The sequence below is a fragment of the Puntigrus tetrazona genome, chromosome 13, assembly GCF_018831695.1.
Source record: "Puntigrus tetrazona isolate hp1 chromosome 13, ASM1883169v1, whole genome shotgun sequence".
Classification (NCBI taxonomy): domain Eukaryota; kingdom Metazoa; phylum Chordata; class Actinopteri; order Cypriniformes; family Cyprinidae; genus Puntigrus; species Puntigrus tetrazona.
Window position 1 is genome coordinate 15,835,772 of NC_056711.1, and position 12,874 is coordinate 15,848,645.

A 12,874-nucleotide genomic window follows, 5' to 3' on the forward strand; every position below is an offset into this window, starting at 1 on the left:
AGTGCAATTATCCATTTTCATTTGTTTGCTCTATATACTCTATATACTATAATTTGTCCTGCTGTGTGTAGAAAAACCATTACAAAAAACACAGTAAACCGGAAACTGGCATCTCATCGATATCATGCCATTTCATGTTGTTTTCTTTCCCTTTATATATATATGTTCCAGGCCCGCCTCCAGCAAAACCATCCAGAGTTCTCGTGAAGAAACAATGGCGTGGAAATAAATGTTATGTTCCAGGCTGTGCAGGGATGGGTTGGTGTCTGTATTCAGAAAGGCACATTCTAATAAAATAGACAGAGTTCTTTCTAGCAGCTACCTGATGCTTGCATTTTATTTACAGTATAATTACCCAACCATATAACTGCAAGAGAAATTATTAAAAACTATATTTTCCTCCCTGCGCTTCCTTCCTATTGCGTGAGCTATTGAAACGAGCCACACTGTGAAACAGCCAATCAGAGCAAAGATCAACGTTATTATCCATGACCCTTCCAAAGAAGCCAATAACATTCTAGGGAGAAGTCCTACTGTTGTTAATGAACATGTAAAACTGTTTCTACCTAAGCAATATAGCTTCTGTGAGGATATCATAGAACAATTGTTTCAATGCATTCTGTGGCACCTTTAATATAAAAATAAGACATGAGAATTCAATTAAGTGCTGTGAAAGAAAAGCCTAAGAGTAATAAAACCGTTGTATCATTTATTTTTTTATCTCTTACATCTCCCATTCACTCCTCTTCCAGATGCTAAATTCAGAAGGCGGTCACCCAGAATGTACCTTACAAGCAGAATCTGAAAGACCACAAAAGGATACACATTAGCTAAATATAATGCTAGGGAGGTTGTTCATTGCTGTTTGAGGTCCAAAGATAATGAAGATTTGTTGCCTCTAGATTTGTGCTGCTTTAATCCCACAGAGGCTATAAATTTTTAGGGTAGGTGTCCACAGAGAACCACTTTTCCTTCAGATACGTCAAGATCTTCAGACAAATAGCTTGAAAATGGTGCAGTTCAAGAGGCCCTTTTTTCACACCCACCTCCAGATGGCCGGCCCACAGCTACTTCATCCCCAGCTCCTCTCTCTCTCTCTCTCTCTCTCTCTCTCTCTCTCTCTCTTTCTCACTCACTGCAGCGGCTCTTTGACCAAAAAGAGCTCTGTCTCTTGTCACCGCTGTCTGCTTTTACATCTTAATATAATTCATGGCCTCAATCTGTTAGTTATTTTGTGTATAAACTTATAGACTGGTCTTTAATGCCTTTAATTCATATTTTGAACTTTGCTCATTGAAGTGGGAAAATGTGGATTGTTTTATTTTATATTGTACTTGTAACATTAAGATTGATGGCCTTGACATTTTGCTGTTTTTTTTTTTATTTAATATTATATGTTATTCTCCAGTCATAAACTTTTATATATATATATATATATATATATATATATATATATATATATATATATATATATATATATGTGTGTGTGTGTGTGTGTGTGTGTGTGTATATATATATATATATATATATTCAACAATTATTGAAGTTCTTGTGTTCAGTCAAATCAGTCGTTGAATCACAGTAAAGTCAGTGTAGCTTCAAAAGAAAATATGTAATGCAATATATCTATTTTATTTTCTTTATTAATAAACAAAATGAATTTGTAAAATGAATATTTTACTTTTATGCTAATGTTCAATAATTTTACAATACAATATTACAATGTAATTGTAAGTGTATTTCACATTATTATTATTATTATTATTATTATTATTACTGTATTTTTGATCAAATTAATGCAGTCTTGGTGAGCCTAAATTCTTTCAAAACATTAAATCTCCTACTTATTTAACAGTAGTCGCAGCATATCAATATATAAATTTCATTTTAAACGTTAATGTGTTGTGTACATACATTTTTAAATGACAAATGTAAAATACGTACACGATTAAACGCATCCAAAATAAACCTTTTTTGTTTACATAATATATGTGTGTGTGCTGTGCATATTTATTATGTATATATAAATGCAAACGCGCGCATGTACATATGTAAGAAAAATCTGAAATATACCAATATATATTTTTTCTAAAATATCATAAATATATGGATTTAATCAATCAGTAATCATAACAAAGATGGTCTGTTACTGTGTGCAGTTACTACATTGACAGGCGGGTGACCAAAGTAGAAGACTTCATGAAGACGAGACTTCTGGACACGCTGTCTGAGCAGATTACCAAGGTTTTAAAGGTAAGGGTTTTTAAATGACACCCAGATTAGATATCTTTTGTTTTTGACTGTGTTGGTCCGAGATGTGCCGATACGTGTTAAGGTTGTTGTTGTGAAAGCGTGCAAGTCCCTCCGGTGCTCATTAACTGTGTTTATCTCAAGGGCCCCCGGATTTTTCCTCAGCTGCATCACCCAAACAAGCTGTCGCCGGGCTGATAGGTGGCCTACCGTTAAGGGAGCGCGGGTCAGGGCACAGTGAAGGAGGAAAGCTTTTGATTGGGTTTGCAATTTACAAGATGATGTCTCCGCTGCTCTGGGAACTGTCCCCTTTCGGTCTAATAAGCAGTACCAGGTTTCACAACATTTAAGACTTCCCCCAGGAGGCCCAATCTATAAATACACAGCTCTCCTGTTTTATGTATCTCAAACTCACACATCTGGTCCAGTGCACCCCTAAAAGTGAAAGAGGCCTTCCTCGAAAATATCAAACAAAAGACGGCAAAGATTGGTTCCCTCCCAAACCCAGTGGGACAGTGATTAGAGCCTATTACATGCGTGATGTCAGACGGACAAGTGCTTATTCCGCTTCTTGACTTCAACTCCAAAGGTCATTTAGCATAAAATCGCTCATAAAAAATGGAATTTACATCTTTTTTTTTTCCTGGAGTGGATCTGCAGGTGTTCTTCGATGATTTGGCGACACGTGTACCCTTCTGCAGCCTGTCAGATTTCTTTTGAGAGGTGATTTATGCTCTAGCGTTCGCCATTTACTCCAGCAGGTCTAAAGGTTCATTGAGTGTCTGAATCAGAAGTAGAGAGTATGAGGGGCCTTTTTTGGCTTATTATGGAATATGCCTAATACCAGACATATGTTCTATTATAACCAGACTCTGACCCTGCAGCTGGACGGCAGTCGGTTGTGTATTGTGCTGCAGAGTTGGGATTTTATCTCAAATCATGCCCGTGGACAGTTATGGACAGTCAGATTTATATTGAGCACACAAATCTGGAGTCAGGATGCAGATTTTCATCAGTCGGCTGCATGGGAAGAAAGTCGTGTTTGTGTACCTGGCTTTTAAAAGATAACCAACATTTGTTATTAATTTTCTATAGCGCACATCATTGTTTTTATTTGTTCATTATTAGCATCATTACTCATTTAGCTACACTACTATTCAAAACATTGTGGTTAGTATTTTTCAAAGAAGTCTTTTATTTTGAACAAGGCTGCATTCATTTGAACATAAATGACAAAAACATAAAAAAAAAAAATGATATATATATATATATATATATATATATATATATATATATATATATATATATATATATATATATATATATATTTATTTATTTTTAAATTGTCAGTCAATTTAATTTTTAAAATAAAATAAAAATGTTTGCAAATAAACTTTATATTTTAAAATATAAATACGCTGATTTGCAATTTCTTTTTATCATTAATATTAAAAGCAGTTGTGCTGCTTAATATTTTTGTGTAATCTATGATACAGTTTTTCAGTATTCTTTGATTAGTTGAAAGTTATACAGATTAGAAAAAATCTCAATACAAATTGTTGCAAATCGGCTTTACAGAAAATGTAAGTTTCTTCATTGTTTTTAGGAGCTTATCAGTGGTGACTATGTCAAGCTGAAATACACATCTTTTGAAACATAACACATGTCTTTATTGTCACTGTATTTTACATTTACCTGCTTAAAATGACATTGGTTACTACAAAGTCAGTGATTTTAAGTGGACCATACTAGTCAAAAGTTTCGACTACTCAAGTATAAATCCTCCCCGACTGTCTATCACTCAGTTATCGATGATTTGGTCTCGTCTGTTAAAGGTTTGTCTTTGTTTTCTTTCAGATTGTTCAGACTCATGCTCCAGAGAAGCGTGTGTGGCTCGGTGGAGTCGGTCCGGCTTGGGCAGGCGGCACCAATAATTTATCTGACACATTTGCAGCTGGTTTTCTGTAAGTATCTTCATGTAGCATATAGGGGCTAATGTTTTTGATCATCTCTGTATGAAAATGTATCAAAATTTAGCGCTGGGCAATGATTAATTGCATCCAAAATAAAAGTTTTTGTATACATAATATATATGTGTTATGTATATAGGTAGTTCACCAATAAAAATTGGACATAGCCAAAAAGGAAAAACAAAGATGTACAAATGACATGAGACATCTTCATTTGAAGAGTTACAAGTAGCATGAGAGGGTTTTTTTTTTGATATGTCAACTACTCAGTGATATTTGATATTTTTACTCAATGATAATAAACATTCATATAAATATTTTCTAAATTATATATATATATATATATATGTATGTGTCTTTCTATATAATAAATATACACAGTATACACACATATATAAATAATAATTTTGTAGGTAATTACTTATTGCCCAGAACTAATCATTACTTGCATTGCTTTAACATGCAGGATTTCATATGATTGAAATATGATTGATCTAACCTTAAAATTATGACAAACAGTAACAGTCTGAAAACCATCTCTCAGCAGCTGTTTTACAAAAATACTCAATATAACAATATAACACTGAATTTAAGCTGTGACACAGCTAAAAATACTGCATTGATGAGTACAATTTCTGTCAAACAGGCCACATGAATCTCAATCTCACTCATGTTAAAGATATTTTATGGCCTTCTTTGTGTAGTTTAATACAAAATGCAAATTTGAGAATCCCGAGTTCGAATCCCAGCTCAAGGAACTTTCTCGATCCCATCCCTCTTCTCTCTCCCACTTCATTTCCTGTCTACAAAGGCAAACATGCACTTTACATTTGAATTTCCACTAAAAATAAAAGTGCTTCGCAATGCCATTGAAGAATGTTTTTTTTTCTAAATGGTTCCATAGAGACCTTTAAAATCTGAAGATATTTTTGTGGTCTTTCAGGTTATAATAAAGTTAAGAAAGAGATGGTTCTTCAAAGAACCTTTGGCTGAAAATAATCTTCAATGGAATTACAGTTGCCCTTTATTTTACAGTACGTGAAATTACTTACAGTGTACTGGGTATTGGGTATTGGGTAGTACATTATAAGTACATGTACTGCAAAATACAGTGCAACCAAGTATTAAAGTAACTACGTGGGCTAGGGTTAGGTGTAGGGTTAGGTTCAGGGTTATCTAGTTATTGTAATTACTATAAGTACATATGTACATGAAGAATAGGACTGTAAAATAAAGTGCTTCCGGTATCACCGTGAAGAACTTTTTAACCCACTTTATTCTTAAGAGTGTGTTTAAATACCGAAAGGAGTTGTAACTGATTCTGTAGCTCGAACTAAAGTCGTTTGTGGAAAAATGCAAAAACCTGACAAAGCATTAAATTCCATCGCATTCCTAATGATCTCAATGTTTTTGCTGGCCTCAGGTGGCTGAACACCCTCGGTATCGCAGCGGCTCATGGGATCGATGTTGTACTCCGACATTCTTTTTTCGATCACGGATACAACCACCTCGTCGACCAGAACTTCAACCCTTTACCTGTAAGTTTTAAGCACATAAACAGAACCCAAATCAAAAGCAGCCAAAGCCGTTTAACACTCAGACATTACCTGCAGACAGATTCGAGTCATATACCACACGCACTAAAGGTTACGCAAATTAACACCATACGCAGTGATCTGTGAGGTATGCTCGTTACCGTATTGTTAAACCACCCAAAGCGAATCGGTTAAAAACGAGCAGGGTGTCGTTTTTTCCATCATGAAGCGTACGAAAATAGTATTAGGCTGAGTCGGTCTTTAGCATGTGGCTCAGGCACCTTATGGCTTTTCCCGTGGGACCTATTAGCTAAGATGAAAGGTGTTTAGTGGTGTTGAATACTGGGCAGCTGAGGCGAACTGCACTGAAATTCAAGCCTGAGACAGTGTCACCTGTCTCCCATCCCCTCTACATGTGTGCCCCACTGTGTGGAACAGCCAGATGCTGACAGCACTGCAACCTGAGCCCAGGACACTCCACAGGTATCCCCACCCTCCAGACCGCTGCCAACTTCATCCTGAATTATGTAGACCTCACTCTTTCACAGTGTCTGCAGGTCAGCCCCCTGGAGACAGGACGGACAGAAGACTTCAATTAAATTTCGATTTGATTTGTGAACCCGCATAAAAGACCATGACTAAAAGAAACTTAACAATAGTGTTCTGTGGATCTTTTCATTCTGAGGTTTTTTTACATCGTCACTAATATTGTGGGATCTCTTAATTGTGCAAAATATTTTAGGCCTCCACTCCAGATATAAAACGAATAAATATGCAACATTTTCATATACTAACATTACATTTTTCTTCTTGGTTTGCAAACTATTTATAAAGCATTTCTACCATATTTTATATTATACTTCAAAGTGTGTGTGCGTGTATGTGTGTGCGCGCATATTCAAAAATTCTTGTTACAATTTATAAATATAAAATGTACATATATTACATGTAGAATATAAAAGAAAACTATAAATTACTAGTGCTGTCAAATAATTAATCGCAGTTTTTGTTTACATAACATTTGTTTACAATACATTGGAGTGTACGTATTATATTTATTATGTATATATAAATACACACATGTATATGTAAGAAAAAGTAATATATATTAAAATTACATGAATATAAATATATACTGTTTATATAATATATAACTTTTGTTCATATATGTTTTTATATATATATATATATATATATATATATATATATATATATATATGTGTATGCAGAATACACACACTTCTGAATAATTAGAACAACATTTTTTATTTTGTGATTAACTGTTTAATAAATTACAGAGTAATAAATTACATTTATGTAAGACATGGCATAAATTTTATCGAGTTTTATTAAGTAATATTTCATATTTATCTATTGCGTAAATAATATTTAAATATTTTATATATTCTGTTTTTCATAGGTGCATATTAAAAGAATGTTGGAGAAACTAAATATTATAAAACGGCTAAAACTGCTATATTATTCTTTGGGACACAAAGCGTAAATAATGTATAATCCCTCTAAACAGAACATAAAATGGAAATTTGACACAAATCGAATTTGTGAAATCAAATACAAGTAAAGAATGTTATTTTGTTAGAATCCTTTTAACTGATTTTCATGCAGACAAAAACAAACGGCTACTTCCCCTCTGAACACTGAAGCAGACCCACTTCAGACTCACCTGCAGCTTACCTTCTGGTTCCTACACGCAATCCTCCCTGACTCCAGATGCTGATAGATACATTATCTGCTCGTGGCCCTCTGTTCTTTTACAGCCCACCAGCAGTGGAGAGCCAGACCTGTCGACCCTCTCAGGATAACATATGTTCCTGTTCAAGCAATAAAACCAAAGGAAGACATAAAAAAGGAACAAATACACCAATGGTAGAAGTTCTTGATTATGCAACGTTTCACCGAAGGCTACTCTGGATTTCTCAGAATCTCAACAGGAGCTTCTTCCAGGACAAGCCAGGATGAGCATCTTTCCATAAAAAGCACTATGAGCTGCGCTTTCGTCAAGCACTGCTCACAACTTTCGAAACGGTCGTCTTTTTTCCCCCTGCTTCTCGTTCAACATCTCTAGTTATTCCAAGGACCAATCGCCCCCTGCTGGGATCGCAATGCTTTAAACATAGCTGGATGTCTGTGGGAACTGCCAGAAGCCCCACTGCGAGAATTCGCAACAGCCGCAACCTGTCGGCCTGCGTGGAAAATTTACGGTCCAACCTTTTTTCTTTAATCCCTTACTGAGTCATGTCTCAGTTTCTTTCCCTTCACACCTCAGCAGATGATCTCATCCCCTTTTCTTGCTTTGCTGCTTTTTTTTTTAAAAGCCCTTGTCTCTTGCTGTTTCTTGTATTTTCAGACGGTCTTTTTGATTGATGCTAATCACAAACAGGCGATTTTAGAAGTGCACTAACAATGTATTCTGTCAGTTCAATTCCCACTATACATCCACCCCTTTAGACTATTAAGATGATATGTGTCATTTCTGATGTTAAATAGTTTCTAAATCCAAGTTCCTATCTTTTTATTCTAGTATTTGTTCTTGCTCATATTGAATATGTTGAATATTTAATAATTTGTACATTCATAATCAATCATTTTTTTCATAAAAGCAGTAGCACATGTCTCTTTAATGAAGGGCACATTCATTCATTCATTTGTTCATTTATATATATATATATATATATATATATATATATATATATATATATTTTTTTTTTTTTTTTTTTTATGTATGCAATTTATTCTGCTGGTTAAAGCAGTACTAGTTTTTATCTCCACAATAATAATAATAGCAATAAGTTTTAATTGTAATTTATGTAATAGTAGACTCTATTAATTTGCACAATATTAATATTAATCAGTATTATTATTATTATTATTATTTTATCAAACAGATAAAAGAAATAGCACACCTCTCTTATTTATATATTTATTTATAGTTTTTCATCTGTTTAGGTGTTTAAGTTTATAGTGCATCTCTCTTCAATAATCTGCACGATAATATTATGATTAATATTTTTTCATTGTGTAATAGTAGACATTTGTGTATAATCTGCACAGTGATATTAATTGATATAGGTATTAATATTTTTATTTAATTTTGTTTTATTTATTTTTTATCTGCCAAATGAAAGAATTAGCACACCTCTCTTCAATACCCTGCACAATTATTTATTCATATGTTTATTTATTCATCGTTTTTATGGGCAAAAGACAGCACACCTGGCTTTAATAATCTGCACATGTTTTTTATTACCATCTAAAATTATTTAATCAACATTTTGTTATTTTACTTTTTTGCTGGATGAAAGAAACAGCACACTTTTGTTCAATATGCTCTATATTAATTTTATTATAGATTTTCATCAGCTAGGTGAATTTAATGACGCACCTTTCTTCAATAATCTAAAAATTAATATCAGTATGATTTATTCTCTAGACATATTGCTTTAGACATATCTCAGATCAGATAACAGTGGACTTTGAATCAGGCTAATAGGCACAACTGCAACATGCCCGGCAATATTTTCACAGCAAGACAAGAAAACCTAGCCGTTCCAGTTTTATTGTAATTCCATTTAGTTTCAGCGGTTAGTGTGGTGTGAAAATTACACGCTTCACCTTTAAATATTATTAAAATGTAGCTCCTTATTGCTCCCAGTTGTTTATTATGTGGTTAAAATTGCTTTGTTTTTGTTGCACACTCTCACGTTAAGTTAATATGTGTCTGCCTGGCATTACAGAACATGGCATTTGCTTATATCCTGTTGGTATTAAAGACAAGCAAGTTGGTCATATCCTTTAATCCCTCAGGTCTTTAGTGGTTTGACTTTAATTTATTCATTATTAAAGTGGTTTCATTATATAGCCATTATAGCCATCTCATAATCCCAGTTTTACCGGGAGGGCTGAGAAATGCTTTCTAAGCAAAATGCTGGTATTATCGGCCAACATGCTTTCAGAAAGTACAAGAAGGACCCTTAAAGTTGTTGATGTGAGCACTCCTGAGATTGTTTTGTACGCTCTAGTGGCCTAGTGCACCTGCATCTCCATAACATTTTGGTAGACTGCAAAAAAAGTGCATATCTTTCCACAGACCCAAGTATACATTAGTATGAAACGCTGAAATCTAGACTCTGGTCTCCTGTTCTAGATTGTGCTCAAGCTGTTATTTTTTTCAACAATTTTCTGACATTACTGTTAAAAAAAGTATTAAAAAATTATACAGCAATAGCCAAAAATACATAGTATGGGTCATAATGATCAGGTTTCTAAATAAAAATCATGTTCCATCGAGATATTGTGTACATTTCCTACTCTCTCTAAATAAAAATGTAATGTTTATCTATTAAGAGTAAATTTGATTAGTTATATGCACTGCCAAGATCTTAATTTGACAATTTTCTCAATATTTAGATTTTTTTGTACCTTGTGATTTCAGATTTTTTTGTACCTTGTGATTTCAGATTTTTTTAATAGTTATATCTCAGACAAATATTGCCTTATCCTCTCAAACCATAAATCGGTGGAAAGCTTATTTATGATACATGAATCTCATTTTCAAACAGCTGACCCTTATTACTGGTTTTGTAGTCCTGGTTCGATACACATATACAGTCAAATTGCTTTTAAAGCAGACGTGTGAAGCTTCACTGCATCATTTTTGATATGTGTTTTTATAGAGACCCACCTATTCCCCAATCTCTTTTTCCCACTGCCTATAGCAGATGCTGCACAATGTACACTGCCGGAGTAAATTAAGTTAAAGTTTCCCTGCAAAAGAAGCCTTTAAATGCTGCCATATGCAGGATTGCATGGGAACTTCCTGATGCACACATGCTGCTTTGAACCAGTTCAATTAGGTGTTGAATTTAGGAACTGATGAGAGGTATTAGGAGAGACCTATTGCAGTCATACATGTGAAACTCAGGTAGCCATCCATGCAATAAAAATCCATGTAATCATGAAGGAAACACTAAGCTGGAGTTTCCCATTTGAAACTCTTGTGCAATGAATGTGATGCAAAGGTTTTACTGGATCATAGTAAATTCAATGCGGTGATTGTATAGATTGATTTTCGATCTAGAAACTATAGCAGGATAATATTTGGCATGAACAATCATTTACATGCACAAAAACACAAGTTGAAAATTCATGCCAGATTTAAAGAAGGTATTAACTTTTAGGACATTTTACATTTTGCACATGCATCTTTATGAGTTTTATTTTTCCTGTAAGAGGAAAAAAAATACAGTGTTTATCTTTCATTTCCATGAGCCATTTTTTTTATTGTGGTCAAAACAATTTTTTTTTTTTTTTATTTTCTGTTTCCTTAGTTTTAACAGGAAAATCTTCCAACGAAAGACTATGCCTACATCTCTCCATTCGAGCATCCAAGAAAATGTCCCTCTCAATAAAAGACTGAAGCACATGTGCATTTCTTTCTATCTCTTAGTTTTTACTAAACTGAAGGCAGATATGAGAAACTTGCGTTACGCCATTATTCTTCTTTTCCAATTCAGCTTTCTGCAGCTTTCTATTTACCAAATGTAAAATTAAAACTCCTTTGAAAGATGGAAGGATGCTGGAATTCATTGGATTTGTGCAGGCGGGGAAATGCCACATCTGTCTAGTGTATTTAAACCAGAATCATCTTGCATGAATCATGTTTCTTATGCAGAGGTGCACCACACTGACACGATTCTATGGCAGAATTATATGGCATTGCTTGACCTAACATGCGTGTTGACATGGCAGAGCTCCAGTAAAAATGGCTCAGTGATGCTTTTTATTTCGTAACATGTGTTTTATGTGTTGGTATTGTAGGATTACTGGTTGTCTCTGCTCTTTAAACGTCTGGTGGGCCCGAGGGTGCTCGGGGTGCACGTCGAGGGTCTCCAGAGGAAACCACGGCCTGGACGGGTGATCCGGGACAAACTCCGCATCTATGCGCACTGCACCAGCTTTCACAAGTAGGTCCTCATTAGACTGTCTGACGTAAGATACGGTCATTCAAGTACATCAGTTCTGTTCCACACCTAGCAAGCAACCTTGGTATCTGAAAAAAAAAAATCATTTTAGAACGGTCAAAACAAACCGATTTAATGAAATTTAATTACAGGTCTTTATTAAAGGTAATATTCATCAACAAAGGTAATATTTGTTCAAAAGTTTAGTGTTTGAAATTTAAGAAAATGTATTTAATCAAGAATAAAGTAAAAACAGTAGTATTGTAAAATGATCACTATTTAAAATGGCTTTTATTCTTAAACGTTAGTAAGTTAAAGTTAGTTACTTGTAAAGTCATCTAAACTATACCGTTCAAAGGTTTTGGAGTTCAAAAGATTTTTTAAATGTTACACACATTTACACATATATACACAAATACAATGTTAACACTGTATTTATTGAAGAGCCAGAAAAGCATGTAAAGTACATAAAAGTACATTAATAGTTAAAAACAATGATATATTCACTTGAGGCATATAAACTGGAAAACCTTTCTGCTGAATAGTTTAGTCATTTAATTATTTTATTTTTTCATAATTAACATTATAAAAATGGTCTGGCAGACCAAGGATCAAAAATAAAGGATCTATTACTAAACCCTTGGCATTATCACATACTAAAATGGATTTTGCATATGTCAGAATGCTTCTCCATTCATCTTTACTTGGAGACATTGAGGTCTCTCTTCTGAGCAAGTCTAGTATTCAGAACAGTTTATCTAATCTAATATTAAGAACATTGTATAACAGACTCACCGACCTTTTAGTGTCTGAAGGAGGAGATAGGCTTTTTATAACATAATGAGGTATCTTTGACAATAAAGTTTATAATATGTAAAAAATATAAAAAAAGTCCTGCATGGACAGTTGAAAGCCATGTATCAAACTTCATCAAACAAGTCCATAAGCTGACTAATACCTTGTTTCACCCATTATTTAAGCCTTGCGTAACCTCTGTCTGGAAGGAAGTCTGGATTGTTCACAAGTGGAGTAGAGGTTAATTAAATTTTTCTAAAACCAAAAAAATAAATATGACTACTCTATGCATTCAAATGCTTTCTCGGCATTGAGAGAAAGCACTTACCCCTCAATCTCATGC

General features: G+C 34.0%; 1 protein-coding gene across 2 annotated transcripts in view; it reads left to right on the forward strand.

Annotated features, from left to right (window-relative positions):
* Positions 1–12,874, forward strand: part of hpse2 (heparanase 2) — a 64,030-nt gene that overhangs the window by 38,339 nt on the left and 12,817 nt on the right. For both annotated transcript variants that reach the window (XM_043254639.1, XM_043254640.1), the window contains exons 7-10: positions 2,160–2,253; positions 4,108–4,214; positions 5,644–5,758; positions 11,594–11,739. In XM_043254639.1, coding sequence (XP_043110574.1) covers positions 2,160–2,253; positions 4,108–4,214; positions 5,644–5,758; positions 11,594–11,739 — 462 coding nt within the window. The remainder of the gene's footprint in view (positions 1–2,159; positions 2,254–4,107; positions 4,215–5,643; positions 5,759–11,593; positions 11,740–12,874) is intronic.